This window comes from Coregonus lavaretus, assembly GCF_964263955.1.
Source record: "Coregonus lavaretus genome assembly, chromosome: 9".
NCBI lineage: Eukaryota > Metazoa > Chordata > Actinopteri > Salmoniformes > Salmonidae > Coregonus > Coregonus lavaretus.
The window spans coordinates 47883298-47906578 of NC_139996.1; the positions used below are offsets into that span (position 1 = coordinate 47883298).

At 42.5% G+C, this 23281-nt stretch overlaps 1 protein-coding gene across 2 annotated transcripts in view; it reads right to left on the minus strand.

The window, feature by feature from the left end:
• Window positions 1–23281, minus strand: part of LOC311135278 (pleckstrin homology domain-containing family A member 7-like) — a gene marked incomplete at its 5' end in the record, with an annotated part of 186933 nt that overhangs the window by 60629 nt on the left and 103023 nt on the right. For both annotated transcript variants that reach the window (XM_084169234.1, XM_084169235.1), the window contains one exon: window positions 9141–9255. In XM_084169234.1, the coding sequence (XP_084025360.1) occupies window positions 9141–9255 (115 nt within the window). The remainder of the gene's footprint in view (window positions 1–9140; window positions 9256–23281) is intronic.

Below are 23281 nucleotides of genomic sequence, written 5' to 3' on the forward strand. Positions count from 1 at the left end.
ACTCAACCCTGCACCTTAAAGGCTGCTGCCCTATGTACATAGACATGGAATCACTAGTCACTTGAATAATGTTTACATACTGCTTTACTCATTTCATATGTATATACTGTATTCTACTGTATTTTAGTCAATGCCACTCCGACATTGCTCATCCTAATATTATATATTTCTTAATTCCATTCTTTTACTTTTGTGTGTATTGTTGTGAATTGTTAGATACTACTGCACTGTTGGAGCTAGGAACACATGCATTTCGCTACACCCGCAATAACATCTGCTAAATATGTGTATGTGACCAAAACAATTTGATTTGATTTAAAGTAATATTAGACTTATTAGTGTTGCACCATTATTTTGACATAATATAACCATATACAATTTCAGTCTCATGTCTTAGAGTGATGGACTGTGCCATCCCTGTGGCCTCCACAATGGATTAGTCCACTGAGACAGGCACAAATCAGACAGCTGTCTTGTGCACCATAAAAAACTTTACAAAAATTGTGACTGCTTGAGTAAAGAAATCTTGGTCGACCAAATGGGGTCAGCCCTATCACCCGCACCAGCCACAAGTCATACAGTACATACAAACACAGACAGACAGACGGTCAGCAATTCACACGCTTAAAGTTCCAAAAATGCTTTCATATACACACCAAAGCATTAATAGGATGCCCTTGTGTGCCACATTCAAATATAGTCTGGGTCCATCTGTTCATGGGGTGGACGTGATTTACCTCTGTGGAGGTGTGTGTGTGCATGCATGTGTGTCCCTATGACCTGAATTACAACCTACTGCTCAGTGCTGTAATGAGCCATTGAAGAAAAGAGAGCGAAGTGTATCATTTATGCAGCATGGACCGGATACGACATGTGCGTGTGGGGGGGGGGTGGGACCATCATTGACCGACACCTCTGACGTCAGCGCTCGACATCATGTGTTCGCTCTCCTTCCCCCTCGCTGAACCGTAACACTTGCAATTCCAGTACCTTAATTGCAGCATTAAACAAGCCCATCAACATCACCAATCACCTAGCAAAGCCCCACTCAACTCCCCTGGCATGTCAGTGATGTGACATGAGGCAAGCTGTGTGTGTGTATATATATAGATAGTACACTACAGGCCGTGACGTATCCTGTACCCTACACACATCACCTCCCACACACTTACACAAAATCACTCCCATCATTTCTATCCAAAACCTGAGCAGGGTGTTACGGCGGAGAGGGTTTCGTTTAACTGGCGGGGTGTGACGGCTACATGTGCTTTAGCGGCGTTGTCGGAAGCTCGGGGACGCTGGCGCTACAGCTCTACAGCTGGTGGGAAGGAAAAAAGTGGCTAATTATACGATTATAAGAACCGCTGCTGACCAAGCGTGGAAGGTAGACACTAAATGGCGGAAGAGCTGTCACAACAGATTCACTTGTCTACGTGGTTTATTGTAGTCTATTTTAAGGCCTGGTAAATTCGTGGAAATATGGAGTGATATGAGGCAAACAGAAATGTAATTTGTTGGCACTTATATCCACCATACAATAGGGTCTCTAATGTAAGATTCAGCTTTTGTCAGTGAAAGGCCATATACAGTACATTCAGAAAGTATTCAGACCCCTTCACTTTTTCCACATTTTGTTATGTTACAGCCTTATTCTAAAATTGATTAAATTGTTTCCCCCCCCTCAATCAACACACAATACCCCATAACGACAAAGCAAAAACAGAACATTTCGCAAATGTATTACAAATAAAAATAAAAAGCCATATCCCAGACTGCCCATCTTAATCTTTTATTTTTATTGGCCAGTCTGCGATATGGCTTTTTCTTTGCAACTCTGCCTAGAAGGTCAGCATCCCGGAGTCGCCTCTTCACTGTTTACGTTGAGACTGGTGTTTTGCGGGTACTATTTAATAAAGCTGCCAGTTGAGTACCCGTGAGGCGTCTGTTTCTCCAATTAGACACTAATGTATTTGTCCTCTTGCTCAGTTGTGCACCGGGGCCTCCCACTCCTCTTTCTATTCTGGTTAGAGCCAGTTTGCGATGTTCTGTGAAGGGAGTAGTACACAGCGTTGTACGAGATCTTCAGTTTCTTGGCAATTTCTCGCATGGAATAGCCTTCATTTCTCAGAACAAGAATAGACTGATGAGTTTCAGAAGAAAGTTATTTGTTTCTGGCCATTTTGAGCCTGTAATCGAACCCACAATTGCTGATGCTCCAGATACTCAACTAGTCTCAAGAAGGCCAGTTTTATTGCTTCTTTAATCAGCACAACAGTTTTCAGCTGTGCTAACATAATTGCAAAAGGGTTTTCTAATGATCAATTAATCTTTTAAAATGATAAACTTGGATTAGCAAACACAACGTGCCATTGGAACACAAGACTGATGGTTGCTGATAATGGGCCTCTGTATGCCTATGTAGATATTCCTTTTATTTATTTTTTATCAGTCGTTTCCAGCTACAATAGCCATTTAAAACATTAACAATGTCTACACTGTATTTCTGATCAATTTGATGTTATTGTAATGGACAAAAAAACTGCTTTTCTTTCGAAAGCAAGGACATTTCTAAGTGACTCCAAACTTTTGAACGGTAGCGTAGACCCTTTACTCAGTACTTTGTTGAAGCACCTTTGGCAGCGATTACAGCCTTGAGTCTTCTTGGGTATGATGCTACAAGCTTGGCACACCTGTATTTGGGGAGTTTCTCCCATTCTTCTCTGCATATCCTCTCAAGCTCTGTCAGGTTGGATGGGGAGTATCGCTGCACAGCTATTTTCTGGTCTCTCCAGAGATGTTCGATCGGGTTCAAGTCCGGGCTCTGGTTGGGCCACTCAAGAACATTCAGAGACTTGTCCCGAAGCCACTCCTGCATGGTCTTGGCTGTGTGCTTAGGGTTGTTGTCCTGTTGGAAGGTGGGGATGGTGCCAGGTTTCCTCCAGACATGACGCTTGGCATTCAGGCCAAGGAGTTCAATCTTGGTTTCATCAGACCAGAGAATCATGGTCTGAGAGTCCTTTAGGTGCCTTTTGGCAAACTCCAAGTGGGCTGTCATGCGCCTTTTACTGAGAAGTGGCTTCCGTCTGACCACTCTACCATAAAGGCCTGATTGGTGGAGTGCTGCAGAGACGGTTGTCCTTCTGGAAGGTTCTCCCATCTCCACAGAGGAACTCTGGAGCTCTGTCAGAGTGACCATCGGATTCTTGGTCACCTCCCTGACCAAGGCCCTTCTCCCCTGATTGCTCAGTTTGGCAGGGTGGCCAGCTCTAGGAAGAGTCTTGGTGGTTCCAAACTTCTTCCATTTAACAATGATGAAGGCCACTGTGTTCTTCGGGACATTCAATGCTGCAGACATTTTTTGGTACACTTCCCCAGATCTGTGCCTCGACACAATCCTGTCCTTGCAGCTCTACGGACAATTATTTCGACCTCATGGCTTGGTTTTTGCTCTGACATGCACTGTCAACTGTGGAACCTTATATAGACAGGTGTGTGCCTTTCCAAATCATGTCTAATCAATTGAATTTACCACAGGTGGACTCCAATCAAGTTGTGGAAACATCTCAAGGATGATCAATGGAAACAGGATGCACCTGAGCTCAATTTCGAGTCTCATAGCAAAGGGTCTGAATACTTATGTAAATAAGGTATCTGTTTTTTATTTCTAATACATTTGCAAAAATGTCTAAAAGCCTGTTTTCGCTACGTCATTATGGGGTATTGTGTGTAGATTGATGAGGAATTGTTTTTCTTTCATCCATTTTTAGAATAAGGCTGTAACGTAACAAAATGTGGAAAAAGGGAAGGGGTCTGAATACTTTCCGAATGCACTGTACATGCTACATACTCTTTACAGCCATAATTCTATCATCCTGTTTCAGTATGTATTTGTCGGCAATTTACTACCTTGAAGAGAAGACATCTCTTCGACAAAGACTTCAAATAAGGCAACAGAATTTGGGAACCATCTAGCACAGACATATTGGTGCTTATTTTCATGAATGCAGAAGAAAGTAAAGCAAAGGATATTGCGTGATTCCTTATAGAGGGAGAGAGGGAATGAGTGGGATCACCTGGCCTGCATCCCAAATGGCACCCTATTCCCTATATAGTGCACTACTTTTGTACTGCACTATAAAAGGGAATAGGGTTATGGTGGTGAAAAGCTGTGGTCTCTCACCATGGTAACTGATGAGTCCCAGTGTGATGGATGCCCTATCGTCTTCCTGTGTGCCACATTCAATCATAATCTGGGGTCACCTGTTAATGGGATGGACATGATTTACCTCTGTTTAGTGGTGTGTGTGTGTCTAAGAGAGAGAAGCGGTGTGAGTGTGTGCTCTCCCGTCCTCTGCCAAAGAGAGGGAGATATGGAGCAAAGGAGAGAGAGCGAGAGAAAGCGAGAGAGAGAAAGGAATGAAAAAGAGCTCATATCATGCTGTTGCTACAGTAGCCTGTTCACTTGGCTTTACGCAAAAGCCTTAAAGGAATATGGGGAAGTTATGCCACTAAGACCAGTCTTCAAAGTGAAAGTTAGGTAGTGAATCCCCTTTCAAGTTATAAAGGGGTCGGGGGGTGAGTATCAGGTGTATCCCACCTGCGGCTTGAAATGGGCTTGACTGTTCTGCTGGGGTCACAGTAGAGCCTGGAGAGAAGGCCCTGAGCATATTACGTTGAGCCACACACACACACCTCTTGTCACTCGTCACACACACCTGACACACAAACAAGCACGCACACACATTTTACACTTGACACACAAACACTCTTACCCTGTCACATTCACCCTCCACCTGCACAATTCCATAAAGAAACAGGCGCAGTCCACGTCTAATTCCGTCCAGATCCACACGTCTAACTTTCCCCCTCTGGAGTCTGCAACATTAATTAAACCTGCCTCCTACGGTCAGACAGAAGCCCCCCTCCTCACCACTGTCTGGGGGCTTGGACACAGGTGTGTGAGAGCAGCCACCCTAGCCATTCATCATCACCTAATGTCAGTGTAAATTACTTTCCCCTATATATAGAGTCCGACCAATCGGTTGACTGATATTATCGGCAGATGTTAGCCTTTCACAGAAATATTTGTATCGGCCTTTATTCCACAGATATTATATACATAGAATAAACAAATACGTATGCTTATTTGCGGTTTTCTGAAGAGGGTGCTCTACGAGCTGCTCATTGAACATGATTCAGCCCTAGGTCACAATGTGAGAGAGAGTAGGCATGTTGGTTTGACGGTGAGTAGCTTGCCACAGCCAGTGTATTTTTATCCACAGCCATAGATACACATCTTTAAGTTGTACCTTAGAAGGTAAACTAAACAAGTTTTACTGTCGTATTTATAGAGGATATAGTTGCTTTTTGGTGGATATCCTGTAAACCACAGAATAAATGTTCTTAAAATATGTTTTTATATATTTTGTTAACAAATCATAATTTAGAGTATCTGCTCATCCTTTGGAGTACAAGGATCAGCAGATATATATATATATCAGTAATCGGTGACTTTTGCCTCCCTAAAATCCCATATCGGTTGGGCTCTACCTATATAGTGCACTTACTTTGACCAGAGCTGGTCGAAAGTAGTGCACTATATAGGGAATAGGGTGCCATTTGTGACGCAGCCTTAGTGAACCCAGGGGGGCTAGGTGCATGAGAATGGCCTGAGAATGTTCAGTGGTCCGTGGAAACGCTGTCCAGACAGTAATGATCAGTGACTTTTTGGTAAAATTAGGAACTATAAAAGCTAAAACAACCATTGGGCTATAGCTCGAAATCAAATACTACAACTAGACGAATCATGACATTGTTGTTGAAAGCCTGGGCAGAGGCTTAGTGCAGGCACATCTTTTCTAATATTATTTTCTGGTGAAGGATCTTCAGCATGGAACAACAGCTTTGTGTGTGTGTGTGTGTAGCGCGCACATGATGAGGCAGTGACAGTCTGATGAGGAACGGTCTTAGTGTAGTGAATTAGGTTATAAATGATGGGCTAGATAGAAGCAGTCTACCATCTTCAGAAATGGATAATAATTGCTTTATTTGCCTCATAATATAATAGTGAATAAATAATATTGTTTGTTATATCTCTCATAAAGCTATGATTGAGAAAAGGCTTAGGCTATAGACTTTCATTATTTTTATTTTTCAAAGCGGAAATACGCTACTGTTCGTAACTTTAACTTATCTTAAAGCTTTTATGGTAGGATAATAGGTTATTGGCCATTTGGTTTTCAAACTCACATGGATGGATTTTCCCAGCGGCCCGCATGGATCATTTCTTTCTTAATAAGCTTAAAAACTTGATAATTCAATTTTTCTATAAGCTATTGATATTGATTGTTCTCGCTCATTATTAGTCCCCTGGCTACCTTAAGTTTTTAGGTTTTTCAAACAGCTTTTTGAGATGGAACTCCGTTACATTCATTATTTGATCGGGAGAAAGTCATGCATAAAAATATGAAAGAGTAGCCTTTGCCCAAAGTCATTCATAGCCTATCGAATGGAGAGACAAGGGAATATAGGCTATGTTTTTTAAAATAGCTAGACACAAGGGGAGGGAATGGCTGGCAGGGATGTAGCTCAGTTGGTAGAGCATGGCGTTTGCAACGCCAGGGTTGTGGGTTCGATTCCCACGGGGGGCCAGTATGATTTTTTATTTTTTTTAAAGAATGTATGCACTCACTAACTGTAAGTCGCTCTGGATAAGAGCGTCTGCTAAATGACTAAAATGTAAAATGTAAAAATGTAAGATAGTTAAGGAGTGTCAGTTATTTTAAAAAAGAATAGGTTTAGGCTACAGTGCCTTGCAAAAGTATTCAACCCCCTTTATTTAAATGGATTTTTATTTGGATTTCATGTAATGGACATACACAAAATAGTCCAAATTGGTGAAGTGAAATGAAAAAAATAACTTGTTTCAAAAATATCTAAAAAATAAATAACGGAAAAGTGGTGCGTACATCTGTTTTCACCCCCTTTGCTATGAAGCCCCTAAATAAGATCTGGTGCAACCAATTACCTTCAGAAGTCACATAATTAGTTAAATAAAGTCCACCTGTGTGCAATCTAAGTGTCACATGATCTGTCACATGATCTCAGTATATATACAGACCTGTTCTGAAAGGCCCCAGAGTCTGCAACACCAAGCAAGCGGCACCATGAAGACCAAGGAGCTCTCCAAACAGGTCAGGGACAAAGTTGTGGAGAAGTACAGATCAGGGTTGGGTTATAAAAAAATATCAGAAACTTTGAACATCCCACGGAGCACCATTAAATCCATTATTAAAAAATGGAAAGAATATGGCACCACAACAAACCTGCCAAAAGAGGGCCGCCCACCAAAACTCACGGACCAGGCAAGGAGGGCATTAATCAGAAAGGAAACAAAGAGACCAAAGATAACCCTGAAGGAGCTGCAAAGCTCCACAGCGGAGATTGGAGTATCTGTCCATAGGACCACTTTAAGCCGTACACTCCACAGAGCTGGGCTTTACGGAAGAGTGGGCAGGAAAATGCAATTGCTTAAAGAAAAAAATAAGCAAACACGTTTGGTGTTCGCCAAAAGCCATGTGGGAGACTCCCCAAACATATGGAAGAAGGTATTCTAGTCAGATTAGACTAAAATTGAGCTTTTTGGCCATCAAGTAAAACGCTATGTCTGGCGCAAACCCAACACCTCTCATCACCCCGAGAACACCATCCCCACAGAGAAGCATGGTGGTGGCAGCATTATGCTGTGGGGATGTTTTTCATCAGCAGGGACTGGGAAACTGGTCAGAATTGAAGGAATGATGGATGGCGCTAAATACAGGGACATTCTTGAGGGAAACCTGTTTCAGTCTTCCAGAGATTTGAGACTGGGACGGAGGTTCACCTTCCAGCAGGACAATGACCCTAAGCATACTGCTAAAGCAACACTTGAGTGGTTTAAGGGGAAACATTTAAATGTCTTGGAATGGCCTAGTCAAAGCCCAGACCTCAATCCAATTGAGAATCTGTGGTATGACTTAAAGATTGCTGTACACCAGCGGAACCCATCCAACTTTAAGGAGCTGGAGCAGTTTTGCCTTGAAGAATGGGCAAAAATCCCAGTGGCTAGACGTGCCAAGCTTATAGAGACATACCCCAAGAGACTTGCAGCTGTAATTGCTGCAAATGGTGGCTCTACAAAGTATTGACTTTGGGGGCGGTGAATAGTTACGCACGCTCAAGTTTTCTGTGTTTTTGTCTTATTTCTTGTTTGTTTCACAATATAAACATATTTAGCATCTTCAAAGTGGTAGGCATGTTGTGAAAATCAAATGATACAAACCCCCCCAAAAATCTATTTTAATTCCAGGTTGTAAGGCAACAAAATAGGAAAAGTGCCAAGGGGGGTGAATATTTTCGCAAGCCACTGTATAGCTTAAGGCCCATGCATCCGACAGAGAGAAACAATATTTTCTGCCTGGACATTTTGCACTACTTTGTCAGAATTCTCCGCTCTGTCTGGCCTACATTCCCCTCTTGCGTTCTGTATATACCATATTTATTGAAACAGGCAATAGCAAATAGAAATAGGCTAATTCCTCGGAATGTCACTTGTGTGCTGCCCGGCTGTGCGCTGCGTGACTCCATTCTTTACTGCGTGGCGCCAGTCAAGTTCAAATAGGCTAAACCATCCATCGTCTGTCACATCACGATGTCGTCACCATCGACGCCGGCTGTCAATCATCGTCGATAGACGATGCTATCGTAATATCGCCCAAACCTACTATACACACTTCACAAACTGGTTTGTAACTTGGTGAGACCGTAGCAGCGGTAGCTATATTCAATTTAATTTCCACCCAAGTTTCAAGTTTTATTAGTCGTATATATGGGATACACATGGTATACATTGTCCAACGAAATGCTTACTTGCTGGTTCCTTCTCGACAATGCTACAATAACAAATAATAAAAGACAAGTAAATGGCTCAGTAGAATAGAATAAACATTTTAGCATAGGTATAATATAGGAAGGCCAGCACAGAAATGAAAACAGAAATGCTCTGTATCGTTTGTGCTTCAAAAAGATAACGTAATTTCAAAACATCATGTCAAATTGAAGAGGGTTGGGAGAGAATAAATCAATAACGTTTTGGGACTGACCTTTGACCCCGAGGTGGTGTCCACGGTGGAGGTGGTTACAGCGGTAGAAGCCTCGCTGACGGTGCTGGAGGGCCGCAGGTCGGCTTGCCGAGGGTTGGACATGCGGCCGCCCGGCCTGGTGAGAAACAGAGACAGCAGCACAGGGTCACACAGAGCAGACATGACCGTGTGTGTGTGTGTGTGTATAACGACAACTTGAGACAGAGACGTACTGGCGAGAGAGACAAACTGTGTGTGTGTGTGTGTGTTTGTGTGTGTGGTGGTGGGGGGGTTTTGTGTGTATACACAAAAGTGTCATTGAGAAACCTGGGAGAGGATGCGACTCCACACACACAGCTCTGTAGACTGAATATACACACCGTGGAGGGAAAGGACAGAATGGTGTTCTTTGGAGATGAGCCCTTTTGTCTGTACTTTGACCGGAACATCTCTCTTTCAAGCCTCAGGGCCCATATTCATCACATGTGCTGATCTAGGATCAGTTTCGCCTTTTAGGTAATAATGAATAAGATAACATGGACAGGAGGGGACCTGATCCTAGATCAGCACTCCTACTCTGAGACGCTTTATGAACACAGGCCCAGGTTAGCAATCCTTGCACTCAATATCAATAAACATATGGGCATGCCTAATAATGTGGACAGGAGTGGAAGTTCGAGCCCAAAAAAGCCATTATCCAATACATACAGTGCAGTCGGAAAGTATTCAGACCTTCACTTTTTCCACATTTTGTTACGTTACAGCCTTATTCTAAAATTGATTAAATGAATTTTTTCCCTCATCAATCTACACACAATACCTCATAATGACAAAGCGAAAACAGGTTTTTAGACATTTTTGCAAAACAGAAATACCTTTTTTACATAAGTATTCAGACCGTTTGCTATGAGACTTGAAATTGAGCTCAGGTGCATCCTGTTTCCATTCATCATCCTTGAGATGTTTCTAAAACTTGATTGGAGTCCACCTGTGGTAAATTCAATTGATTGGACATGATTTGGAAAGGCACACACCTGTCTATATAAGGTCCCACAGTTGACAGTGCATGTCAGAGCAAAAACCAAGCCATGAGGTTGAAGGAATTGTCCGTAGAGCTCCGAGACAGGATTGTGTCGAGGCAAAGATCTGGGGAAGTGTACCAAAAAATGTCTGCAGTATTGAAGGTCCCCAAGAACACAGTGGTCTCCATCATTCTTAAATGGAAGAAGTTTGGAACCACCAAGACTCCTCCTAGAGCTGGCCGCCCTGCCAAACTGAGCAATCGGGGGAGAAGGGCCTTGGTCAGGGAGGTGACCAAGAACCCAATGGTCACTCTGACAGAGCTCCAGAGTTCCTCTGTAGAGATGGGAGAACCTTCCAGAAGGACAACCATCTCTGCAGCACTCCACCAATCAGGCCTTTATGGTAGTATGGCCAGACGGAAGCCACTCCTCAGTAAAAGGCACATGACAGCCTGCTCGGAGTTAGCCAAAAGGGACCTAAAGGACTCTCACTCCATGATAAACAAGATTCTCTGGTCTGGTGAAACCAACATTGAACTCTTTGGCCTGAATGACAAGCGTCACGTCTGGAGGAAACCAGACACCACTCATCACCTGGCCAATACCATCCCTATGGTGAAGCATGGTGGTGGCAGCATCATGCTGTGGGAATGTTTTTCAGCGGCAGGGACTGGGAGGCTAGTCAGGATCGAGGGAAAGATGAACAGAGCAAAATACAGAGAGATCCTTAATGAAAACCTGCTCCAGAGCACTCAGGACCTCAGACTGGGGCGAAGGTTCACCTTCCAACAGGACAACGAACCTAAGCACACAACCAAGACAACGCAGGAGTGGCTTCGGGACAAGTCTCTGAACATCCTTGAGTGGCCCAGCCAGACGCAGGACTTAAACCCGATCAAACATCTCTGGAGAGACCTGAAAATAGTTGTGCAGCGACGCTTCCCATCCAACCTGACAGAGATTGGGAGAAACTCCCCAAATACAGGTGTGCCAAGCTTGTAGCGTCATACCCAAGAAGACTCGAGGCTATAATCGCTGCCAAAGGTGCTTCAACAAAGTACTGAGTAAAGGGTCTGAACACTTTTGCAAATGTTATCCGTTTTTTATTTTTAATAAATTAGCAAAAAATTCTAAAAACCTATTTTTGCTTTGTCATTATGGGGTATTGTGTGTAGACGGATGGGGGGGGGGCGGAAACAATTTAATCAATTTTAGAATAAGGCTGTAACATAACTAAATGTGGAAAGAGTGAAGGGGTATGAATACTTTCCGAATGCACTGTAAATCATATAGGCTACTGCACATTACGCACAACAGAAAAACAGAAAACCTCATTGATGTAGCTAGCTATATGTGACTCGTTTCAGGAAACTAGGTGTATGTCGCACGTCACTAATTCACAGGAGAGGCATTTGAACGTAAACATTAAATGTTTTATCAAAATGCATTTTTTGGCAGAAATGTCTTCTGGAACAAGTGAACTTTCATGTGCCTTAATAACAAAGTTGTATGCCATTTGTAAATATGAATACAATTGTTAAATTACGAGCCTAGTTGGTTTAGCCACAGAAAAAGACAGGAACCTTCCCACTAGCCATGATTGGCTAAGATAATGGATGGGCTGGACATGCCGAGTTCGGAGTTCGGATTGGTCTGCCAAGTAGCACGCTTCTGTCTATAACATGAGCTGGTCAGTACGTGTAGGATATCCTATCTAACACCGCTTTTTTGAAAGATATCATGTAATAGAACTTCAAAAGTGTTGCTCTCCACTTTCTGGAGGACAGAGTTTTGAAATCAGTGGAATGCCCGATGAAAGCAGGGTATGATAGCTAAGGAGATGGGGAAAATTCTGGCGTTTGATTGCAAATATGCAGAGGGATTCGAAAAGAGAACACACAAAAGGCTGTTGTATAAAACACCTGTCTCCAGATTACATCTTCAAACTAAGGGCAACCATGGCATCTGTGACATAGAGGGAGAAGCAAGAGGGTCTAGCTAGCTACATTTTCAGATATTATACGTTTCTAATTCTGTCAGAAAGTCGTTTTCATTGCAAGGTAAAGCATACTGTTAGCTAGATAGCTAACATTAGCTGGCTGGCCCGCTAGCTAACATTATGTGTATGATCTGTGTAGTAATATTATTCATATCTCAGAGCCATTTGCATTGCTAGTTATAGCTAGCTAGCTAACGTTGAACCTAGTTGGTTAGCTTTAGCTACCTGCAGATTCATGCAGGGTAGTAACGTTATGAGTTGGATTATGGTTCATTGTTTATCTAGCTAGCTGATGTCTAAACAAAAGACTCCACTATGCAAGTAACCATTTCACTGTACCGTTTACACCTTCTGTATCCTGTGCATGTGACAAATAAACTTTGATTTTATTTGAAATAGTATGTGTTTACCAGAGACTGTAATGTGAAGAACAACATGACCTGCACCAAAGTCAAATTAGGATATAACGTTAGGTCAACGTGTCCATGTTCTAAAATTCGCCGGTAGAATGCCCTGCTTTTATTTCGTCACACTCACAACCGTAAGCTATTTTCAGTAATTGGATCACCATTAACTTGTAAATAATTGTCACGTTCGTTGAGTACAGGATTGGACCAAGGTGCAGCGTGGTATGCGTACATGTTCGTTTATTGAATAAACACCAAACAAAACAACAAAAGTAACGTGAAGTTCTAAAGGCTAACATAAAACAAGCCAAACAAACAGAAACAAGATCCCACAACATAGCTAGGCAACATGGCTGCCTAAGTATGATCCCCAATCAGAGACAACGATCGACAGCTGCCTCTGATTGGGAACCACACCCAGCCAACATAGATCTACAATATCTAGATCTTACACATAGAAATTCACACCCTGACCAAACCAACTAAAGAAAACCGGGCTCTCAAGGCCAGGGCGTGCCAATAATGATCTTGTTGTGAGTTTATTTTCGTGTAATAATGAATACAAATGAGCTAAAGTGAAGATGGTGTCTGCTATATGATATTGTCATTATTTGAACTGGCTAGACAGCTAACTTAACATTAGCTAGCTAGCTAACAAGCTAGAAACGAACCAAAACATTGTTTAGAAAGTTGCTTTTAGTTGCCTGGTTTGCTAGATTGACATATACTATATTAATTTTTAAACGGGTGGGTTTATTGGTGTTAAAATACACCTGTTATGCTATTTTGGACCACCAGTCTGCTGTCATGTCATGCCACCTGTAGTTTTTGTGTTTATACTTTTTCATAATGACAACAAGTTTATCAACTTTTAAAGCAGAATTAATTTCCCATTGTTCCTCAACGGTAGTGTATGATATACAATTTTCTAGCTCTGAGTCTCTACTTTTATCCAATGTAAAAAACACAATTTCAAATTTTGCTACATAAGACCGAATTGAGTCGGTCGGTCACGAATGCCCTCTTGGGTAAATAAATGAAACTAGCTCCAGTAGGCTAATCTTTTTTTAGTGTGAACTGTATTACTGTACTGTATTATATGGACTGAAATTACGCATATCGTTCAAACCATGATAAAGCAGAAGAGAACAGGCGATTCTGGTGCAGCACATGCAGCCTACAAAGTTACAAGTATAGGCTAGCGAATTTGATTTTAATTTTGAAATATTTGTATAATTAGTAGGCTGACATGTACAGTGGGGAGAACAAGTATTTGATACACTGCCGATTTTGCAGGTTTTCCTACTTACAAAGCATGTAGAGGTCTGTAATTTCTATCATAGGTACACTTCAACTGTGAGAGACGGAATCTAAAACAAAAATCCAGAAAATCACATTGTATGATTTTTAAGTAATTAATTAGCATTTTATTGCATGACATAAGTATTTGATCACCTTACCAACCAGTAAGAATTCCGGCTTTCACAGACCTGTTAGTTTTTCTTTAAGAAGCCCTCCTGTTCTCCACTCATTACCTGTATTAACTGCACCTGTTTGAACTCGTTATAGCCTACCGCTATAGCCTACCGCTATAGCCTACCGCAATCGAGTGTTCGCTCTTTCAAACTACCCATGAGTTCTATTGGTTGCTGTATTTAACATTTAGCAAAAAAAAGCTTGCGTCCCTCTTCGAATAGTCTATTGGTAGGCTATAAGAAATGCAACAACAACAAAAAATATTGTCCAGCAAGCTCTTCTAGTCTAGATTTTCCTGCATGGGACTCCAAGAGCTAAGGAGTGTTTTTTAAGGAGAGGCTAGCGGAGCACAGGTGCTTGTGTCTTGTGCAAGAGACAGAGGCTACAAGTTAGAAGCTTATTATGCATAACCCATCATTCATTTGCTAAATATAAAGGCTAATACTGCATTTAATGTATTACCTGAAAGAGGTAGGCTAGGACATCTATATATAGGGCTATACAGTATATCAATGTAGAACAGGATTATCTATTTTGAATGCAATTTGAATGGAGTTGATGGAGAGAGAAAGACTGTGAGAGAGTGCTCGCGCGTGCACTGATTTAAAGCAATGATATTCGAGTGATAGGCTGTTTTAAAATTGCAGACCCCCAAAAAATCTTTATAATAAAAATAAAAAACAAGGTGACCCTGAAAGCCAGATGGAGATGAGTAAATTAGATTCGACTTTCGGTATTTATATTACTGTAGCATAGGCTGTGCTGCAGCAAATGTAGGCCTACCTGTCACAAGAAAAAAACGTTACCATTATGAGATGATCGGACTACATGCATTGTGAACTGCACTCCATACTGAGATGTTCTGTCCCCACCCTGAGCCTTGACTCATCATACAGAGGCCGTAGAGAAGCCAGATTTAGACCGCATTTAATTAACAGTTCAATTTCACACTTCTCATATAAATAATTTATTATAATTTACCAGTTTCTCTCAGTTATTTATCCCGGGAAAAGGGAGTGGGTTTTGGGCGTCAAATCCCGGTAAATCTCAGTAACCGGGTTCCCGCCATTCAACCCTAGTTCACACACTCACCACACTTTAAAACAGAGGTGAACTACTAACCTATATGGTTAATGGTGTCGTGACATGACTTTCATTGTTGTGATGACTATTATTTATCGAATAATTACCAACTATGTTTAATTGTTACTAGACTAAATTAATCATGTAACAATTAACTCATTAGGAATTTGGGGCACCACGGGAAAAGTTGTTTAACGAGTTACCGTTTCCCAAATTAACTCTAAAGATATATAGATATATCTTATCATTTAACAGTCATTTATTAATCATTTACCTCATATCAGTCTCATTCTGAAAGTCGTAGGCTCTTTAAGTCTGCACGAACCCGGGTCTTACTGATCATTCCGTACCACACAAATTGATTTAATTATTTATTTACTAACTAATTAAAAATGATAACACAAGATACAAACACATACACGGTATAGGTAGGGATTAGAAACTTAACACAATGAAAATGGGTCCCCAGCGGACTAACACAATATGACACTTGTTACAAAAGATGGCGATTTAAAGAGAGAGAGAGCGAGAGAAAACACTTGGATACACATGGACCTATACTCATAGTAATCCTAATAATTTGCCAAGTACTGCCGCCTGTTTGGTAAGAAGTAATGCATGTATATATTGTTTGTCTTCGTCGTCTCTGTTGGACCCAGGCCTTTGTGGAAAGGGTCGATTAGGCCTTCTCTTTTCGGATGGCCTTTTAGATGTAAGATTCAGATGTAAGGCTCAGATTGTCCACAAGAGGTCACAATGTCCTTCTTCTTAGTCGTCTGTTTACTTTCACTCGTTCTGGAAGTGGTCTTCTGAGGACGGCTAATTAGCCGTGTCGATGATCCCCTGTGGGGTGATGAGAGCAGTGTAGTAGACGATGGTTTGAAGAGAGTAACAGGATGGTCCCACTTAAATTCACCGTCTTAGATACAGTACTTAGAACAGCTACTCAGCCGTAACATTGATTGTTAGTGGAGGCAACTTTGTCGTCTTCACCTCGTGTTGATTTTCAGGGTCGGGACCAATATAGAAAACAGCTGCAGCTTGAGGTCTGTCTAGTCTGATCTGATAATTCTTATCTAAGTCTTTTATGCACGCTCTCTGAGCTCCCTCGGGTGTGGCTAGTTACGAGGCAAAAGTATTATTATCACTAGATTTTGTTAGCTTTCTAAAATCACATTCCTATCTTCACAGAAACATTGTCTTCCTCCTTGATATTTTCTACCCAAGGTAAAGGATGTAAGCCTGATATACACAGTGTAAAAGCTCTTCAAGTTGCAATGTTTTCTTTATAACGCCTTTATACAATTTTTTTTATAACGCCTTTATACCACGTTTGGATGTTGAAATATATTGCCCCAATGTTCATTGTTGGATGTTGAAGTTTTTGGGCGGCAAAAGTCTCTGAAACAAAGGACATTCCTTTCACCATACTACAGGGCCAGAAATAGATTCATGACAATGGTCTTTAACAGTGTATTCATCAATCATTACAGTACACCGTCAGGCATACAGTATTGTACGGTCAATCGAGAATATCGTGGACAGCGATGACAGTGAACTATTATTACCTAGCCAAACGTGTTGACTACATGCAACAACTAATCTATAGTATGACAACACTACATAAACACGGTTGACCACAGAGGACCTTCAAATGTCATCGACTCTTAATAACCACCATGCCATCCTTGCGTATCATTGGTAATATTTACTTACGTCCCAAATGGCACCCTATTCTCTATGTAGTGCACTACTTTTGACCAGGGCACATAGGGGCCTGGTCAAAAGTAGTGCATTACATAGGGAATAGGGTGCCATTTGAGATGTAGCCCTTGTTATACCGCAGTGAGGATATATCTGTAAATCCTTGTGATTAGTTTCTTCATTGAGAAACAGTGTGTGTGCTGTGCTCTGAAACACTCCACTATAGAGATCTAGCCGAATTACCTATTAATGCTTGGCGCACGCACAGACGCACACACAGAAATCCACAGCAGTCCACCCTCATGTATTCCTGCCCTCGAACATCCGACAGCTACTACTGCGCTCTGGTATGGACAGAGCGACAAATCACATTAACAATGGCTGGGCACAGACATGGTCGGCCAACACTGGAATCACTTGGAGCTCATTTCCCATTCACACAATGTAAATCTCACAGTACAGTGTGGGCAAGAGAGGGAGAAAGAGGGAGAGAGAGAAAAACGTATCTAGTTCTAAAGACCAAGTGTTCCAGAGGATTTTTCACAGATTGTACTAAATTTGGCTCAAAAGCCAAATGTCTAAAAACGGATATTCCTCAGACATGTAATGGATTCAGTGCATAGTGAACAGAACTTTATTTTGGTCCTGGACTAAAATTAGTATGCTCACAATCTTAAAGAATTGTTTCTCAGACAAGAACAGCTGATATAGGATCAGTTTAGCCTTGAAAATCATAATGAATTAGATTATAGATGGAGAGCGGGGGGGGGGGGTCTGATCCTATAGTTACTCTGTCTCTCTTCAAAATAAGTACCTTGTAGAATCAGAGTTTCTGCAGGGAATTGTGTCGTCTCTGTATTAACATTTTATATATATTGTACGCAGACACTCCTCTGGGGTTTCTCTCATAGGATATGGATAGAGCGAACTCATCTGTCAGGAAGTGATGCGAGGTTGTGGGCGGCTAGCCAACTAGGCCATCACCTGAGAGAAATCATCACCTCCTCCCACAATGCACTGCGCTCTGGGCCCCTATCCACAAAGCGTCTTTGAGTAGGAGTGCTGATCTAGGATCAGACCATACAATCTTATTCATTATGATCTAAAAAGCAAAACTGATCTGAACTCGGGCACTGGTCTACACTCTCTACTATCACCTCAGAGCTATTATAGCTTCGCCTTAGATCAGTGGTATTCAAATACAATTTTATTGAGTACATTTATTTATTGGTTTCTTTTCATTTTGATAAGTGATTAAAATACAATGAATTGAAGATTGTGTTTATGACCCCATTAGATTTGAGGTGGGGTGGAGAGAAATTCTTTGGGGAAAAATGGGGAACCCAGAAATTCTGGCGGAAAAAATGGGGTCCCCGCTAAAAAGGTTTGAATACCACTGCCTTAGATGAACTATAAGCAAAACCTTTGAAGCTACTAGAACTAGAGGATAAGTGTTAAAAACTAGAGGCTCAATCAATAAAACTGACTGAAATGGAGGCAAAACAAATCTAATAAAATAAAAATACGACTTCATTATCCGGTGTAAAACAGAAATTAATATATCACTGAAACTAAACCTACAAATACAAAGTAGACCCACATAACCCTTCATTTCCATAAGCACAAGAAACAAACAGTCAAATCTTTGCATCTGCACACACACAGAATTCCTCAGCGCTTCGCTGTACAGAAACCTGTTAACGCAGATCTCGCCTCTCCATCTCTGACTCAGACAATTACTTTGTCATCGTGAGAGGGGAAGAAAACACTTTCAAGGGGTGCATCCCCAATGGCACCCTATTCCCTATGTAGTGCACTACTTTTGAGCAAAGCCCTAACCTTAACCCTAACCCTAACCCTATGGGCTCTGGTCAAAAGTAGTGCAATAGGGAATAGGGTGCCATTTGGGACACAGCCAAGGACTGGCGCTTACGAAGGGCATACTGCCAGGCAATCTAGGCAGTGACAGACAGCTTTTCAGCACATTGGGTATTATCAGCACTCTGGGCCTCCTGAGAGTTGTCACCCTGGAATAAGGGCCTTGAAGGGATGTTCTTTTCCACAAGGTTTAGCTTATTTTCATTTCCTCCAAAACGTTTTTGAATTCGTTAGCTGCTTATTTAGCAAAGTCCAGAATTGCTAGTGGAAATAACAGTTACCGGGGTGCATTTACCAGTACAGAAAAAGATCACCAGCTATAAGGGCCTCAGCTTTGGCTCTCACTGCTGCCTCTCTTCAGGGGCAGACTGACGTGCAGCAAGGAGAAAAGCACTGTGGTCACGTTTGTAGTGTAGTGCACCCAAATAGGAGACGTCATTAGGACAAACAGTGGCCATTTTTTTTCTCCCAAACTGCTTCAGAATGCCTCTTTGGTTCTGGAATATTACAATATCACCACATAAAAGTAATCCATGATCCCATTCCTGATCTTTTCAGAGAGCAAGCGTGTGTATAAATACTCAGCGTGAGGCCTTGTGGAGGTGGAAACATGCTCTTTGCTCTCCCTCCCCATTCCCTGTCTGCATGTGGTCCAGGTGTTTGAAATCCACCCTGTCGCTGCCATGGCGACAGTCAACAAAAGCGTTGCCCTGCCCGGCGGGTCAGCGATCCCTCTTGTGAGAGAGTCATCACATTGCTAGCGTAGCTTTGCCCATCATCACCAGATACCATAGCAATGAGGGGAGAGAGACAGCAGTTAAGAATCAGCGAATAGGTGTGTGAGATACGGAGAGAAAGGGGTAATAGACTGATTGAAAGAAAGAAAAGAGAGAAGAAGTTACAGACGGACAAGCAGGTAGGCAGTCAGACAGACAGACACAGAGAGACCAGACACCGACGCTAGACGTCATTCCAGCCTGATATAAAAATAAGAGGCGATAACGTGTGGCCTCTTATGAGGTGTAAAGCCTGGACACTTTAGCCACTCCTGGGTCTGAGGCCCAGCCAGTCTCCCTTTAGACGCCAGTCTCCCCATGGCAATAATATAAGACCTTAGATGAGGTTTCAACTCGGCTTTGATGGTGATCTGTTAGGTGGTGCCTCTATCAAAAGCAGTGCTGGAACGAGGATATGTGATCTAAAGACTATACCAGGGGTCTGAGCCCGGCGGTCCAGATCACTGCTGGTTTTCTGTTCTTCTACCTGATGATTAATTGCACCCACCTGGTGTCCCAGGTCTAAATCAGTACTTGATTAGAGGGGAGGAATTAAAAATCAGCAGTGGAACTGGCTTCGAGGTCCAGATTTGAATTTGTATTACGTGATGTAATTTGCCCCTCATTAGCAGTCTCCACCGCATTTTGAAATAAGCCTAAAATGTTGTGGGTCTGTGCTATCATCTTATACACTCAGTTTGTTAGTACCGGGTCGGACAGCCTGAATTACTCGGGGCAAGGAAACGGTGCTCAATTGGTATCAAGGGACCTAACGTGTGCCAGGAAAACATTCCCCACACCATTACACCACCGCCACCAGCCTGTACCATTGACACCAGGCAGGATGGGGCCATGGACTCATGCTGCTTACCCCCAATCCTGACTCTGCCATTAGCATGACGCAACAGCAACCGGAATTCGCCGGACAAGGCAAAGTTGTTCCACTCCTCAATTGTCCAGTGTTGGTGATTGTGTGCCCACTGGAGCGCTTCTTCTTGTTTTTAGCTGATAGGAGTAGAACCCGGTGTGGTCGTCTGCTGCAATAGCCCATCCGTGAATAAGACCAACGAGTTGTGCATTCCGAGATGCCGTTCTGCACACCACTGTTGTACTGCGCCATTGTTTGTGGCCCGCCTGTTAGCTTACATGATTCTTGCCATTCTTCTTTGACCTCTCATCAACGAGCTGTTTTCGCCCACAGGACTGCCGCTGACTGGATGATTTTTGTTTGTCGCACCATTCTCTGTAAACCTTAGACACTGTCGTGCATGAAAAGCCCAGGAGGCCGTCCGTTTCTGAGATACTGGAACCGGCGCCTGGCACCGACCATCATACCACGCTCAAAGTTGCTTAGGTCAATCGTTTTGCCCATTCTAACATTAAATCGAACAGTCCCTGAATGCCTCGATGCCTGTCTGCCGGCTTTATATAGCAAGCCACGGCCACGTGACTCATGGTCTGTAGGAGCGAACCATTTTAGTGAATGGGTGGTGTACCTAAAAAAAACTGGCCACTGTGTAGTTCATCAAGTGTAGAGTTTACGTTAGCCGATAATTGACAGCTTTAGGCCGATAAATAAAATAGTTGCCGACCAAATTGACTGGGAGAAAAAAAAACAATCTCATTGCAAAATAATGCTTTTTATTCATTGATGGAAATACCAGTCGATTGAAATACATTTGCCTGTCATGCTCATCGGTCTATAGGTTAATTTGCATAATGTACTGGAATTTTCGTTAGTCATCATGCATCTTATTTATCACACGTGCATAGCATACAACGCCTATTTTGAGCGGAATATCAACTACAGACAGCGCTAGAGCTGCTGCAGCTCCCCAGCTCGTTTCTGCTGGAGTGAAACATGCTTTTATACACCCAGTTATTGCGCAACTATTCTAAATGCAATCACGTGTTAAAAGCAGTTTTGATGGGCATTCTGAGCACCGTGGGTGGACACCCTAATGGGTTGGTTATGCACCCAATGTATATAGGTCCAGTACATTTCTGAATTGGCCGGTAAATTAAAATCTTCCCGGTCACATTGTCCGGCGCCACATTTTCCTAACGGAAACCCTGGACTAGCCCTAGTATAGATCTGGCTGGTTCACAGAGCAACACTTGTGATCTATGTGGTTGTTTTACCTACTTTAGTTGAATGCACTGTTTGTAAATCGCTCTGAATAACATTAACTTGGAGCAACAACAAACCACAGGTACTGCTAGGCTACATTGTATCCCACAATTGTCATGGCTGCAGCATTATAGCTTGCCTAGCTCCCCGAAACGTTTTCAAGGCTGCAGCTGCATTGAGAGTCATTTCACAATGCACGCACGCACGCCCACACACACACAGAGACACACACACCTCTGGCCTGTTCCTCTGTATGCAGTACTAGAGGGTGTGCAGGCTGAGTGGCTGTGACACATTATCTGCACGGCTCAAATAGGCCTCCACGCCCACATACTGTAGCTGTTAATGAGACGGATCCATCAGAACATAGCAGGGGAATGTGCTCTCCTGTTCTCTGCCAGACACAGAAGGAGAGAGCAAGAGTGTGCTAGATCAGAGAAAGGGAGAGAGAGAAAGCGAAAAAGAGGGAACGAGAGAGTACCAGAGAGAGAAAGCGAGACATTGGAGAGAGAGATGTAGCGAGGGAGAGATCGGAGAGTGAGAGATAGAGAACAGAGCTCTACGTTGATGAGTCTTGTGGTATCCGTTTTAAATGTGCTGTTATTAGCTCCACGGCTGTTTAGATTTTAGGCAGTGTAGATGCAATAAGATATTTAAGAAATAAGAAAGTTCTGCATGAACTCATGCTTGTCACTGTAGTTTTGTGTTGAGGAACAAAATCCAAAATATTTTTCATGGAGTGACCCTTTGAGCACAACCTTTCCAATCTGTGTCATCTTGCGCCAAAGCACCTGATCTCGCCTCCTCCCGCCTACCTTCCATGTATTTCCATTGTTAGAGCGGTCACTCGACTATCTTGTCAACATAATAGAAAATCTTTGGTACAACCAACTACAAGGTTCTACCAATGGTGCTAGTCTCCTTTCCCAAAGTTCACAGGTTTTTCAGAAATCCTGGTTGGAGGATTCTCAGAGGATAAGCAGGGAGGGAATCCTCCAACTGGGAATGCTGCAACCAGGAATTCAGAAAAACCTGGGAACTTTTTTCAGAATCTCCTTGCACACAATTGCTGAGGGCAGAACAACAAAAATGAGAGAAGACAGAAGAACACAAAGAGAACAGAGAGAAATTAGAGCAAGAGATGGATAGATGCGCTGCGTTGTGACATCCCACACTAGTACTCTGAGCTCAATTCTAAATCTGGCGGATTTTACGGCGGTTTCGAGATTTTCAGATCATGCGCCTATAACACTAGACTTATATACCAGAGTTTGTAGGCCACAACTCATGAGCAGTTAGGGTGGTAAATCCTAGCTGTACTGACAGTGTGCCATTTGGGTCACACAGTCAGGGTTAAGATGACCTGGTAGAGGCCAGCTAAGGGTAAGTGGATTCTGGAGACCAGGCTCTGGACATTTGAGAGGGGACATGGTCCGCCCTTCCAACCTTGATGATCCATAAAGGAACTGAGAGAAAGAACATCCTATTTGGGTTAATGAACCACTCTGTTCCATAATCTCAGTTTCCGAACAACACTGGCTTTGCCTTTTACTTCACACCCAATGCTGTATTCACCAAACAACAACTACAGATCTATACAACAAAGCCAACTTTCCCACATTTCAGCTTCCCCAACAGTACTGGCTTTTACCACTATTCCATTACTCCACAGATTATTGTTTCACT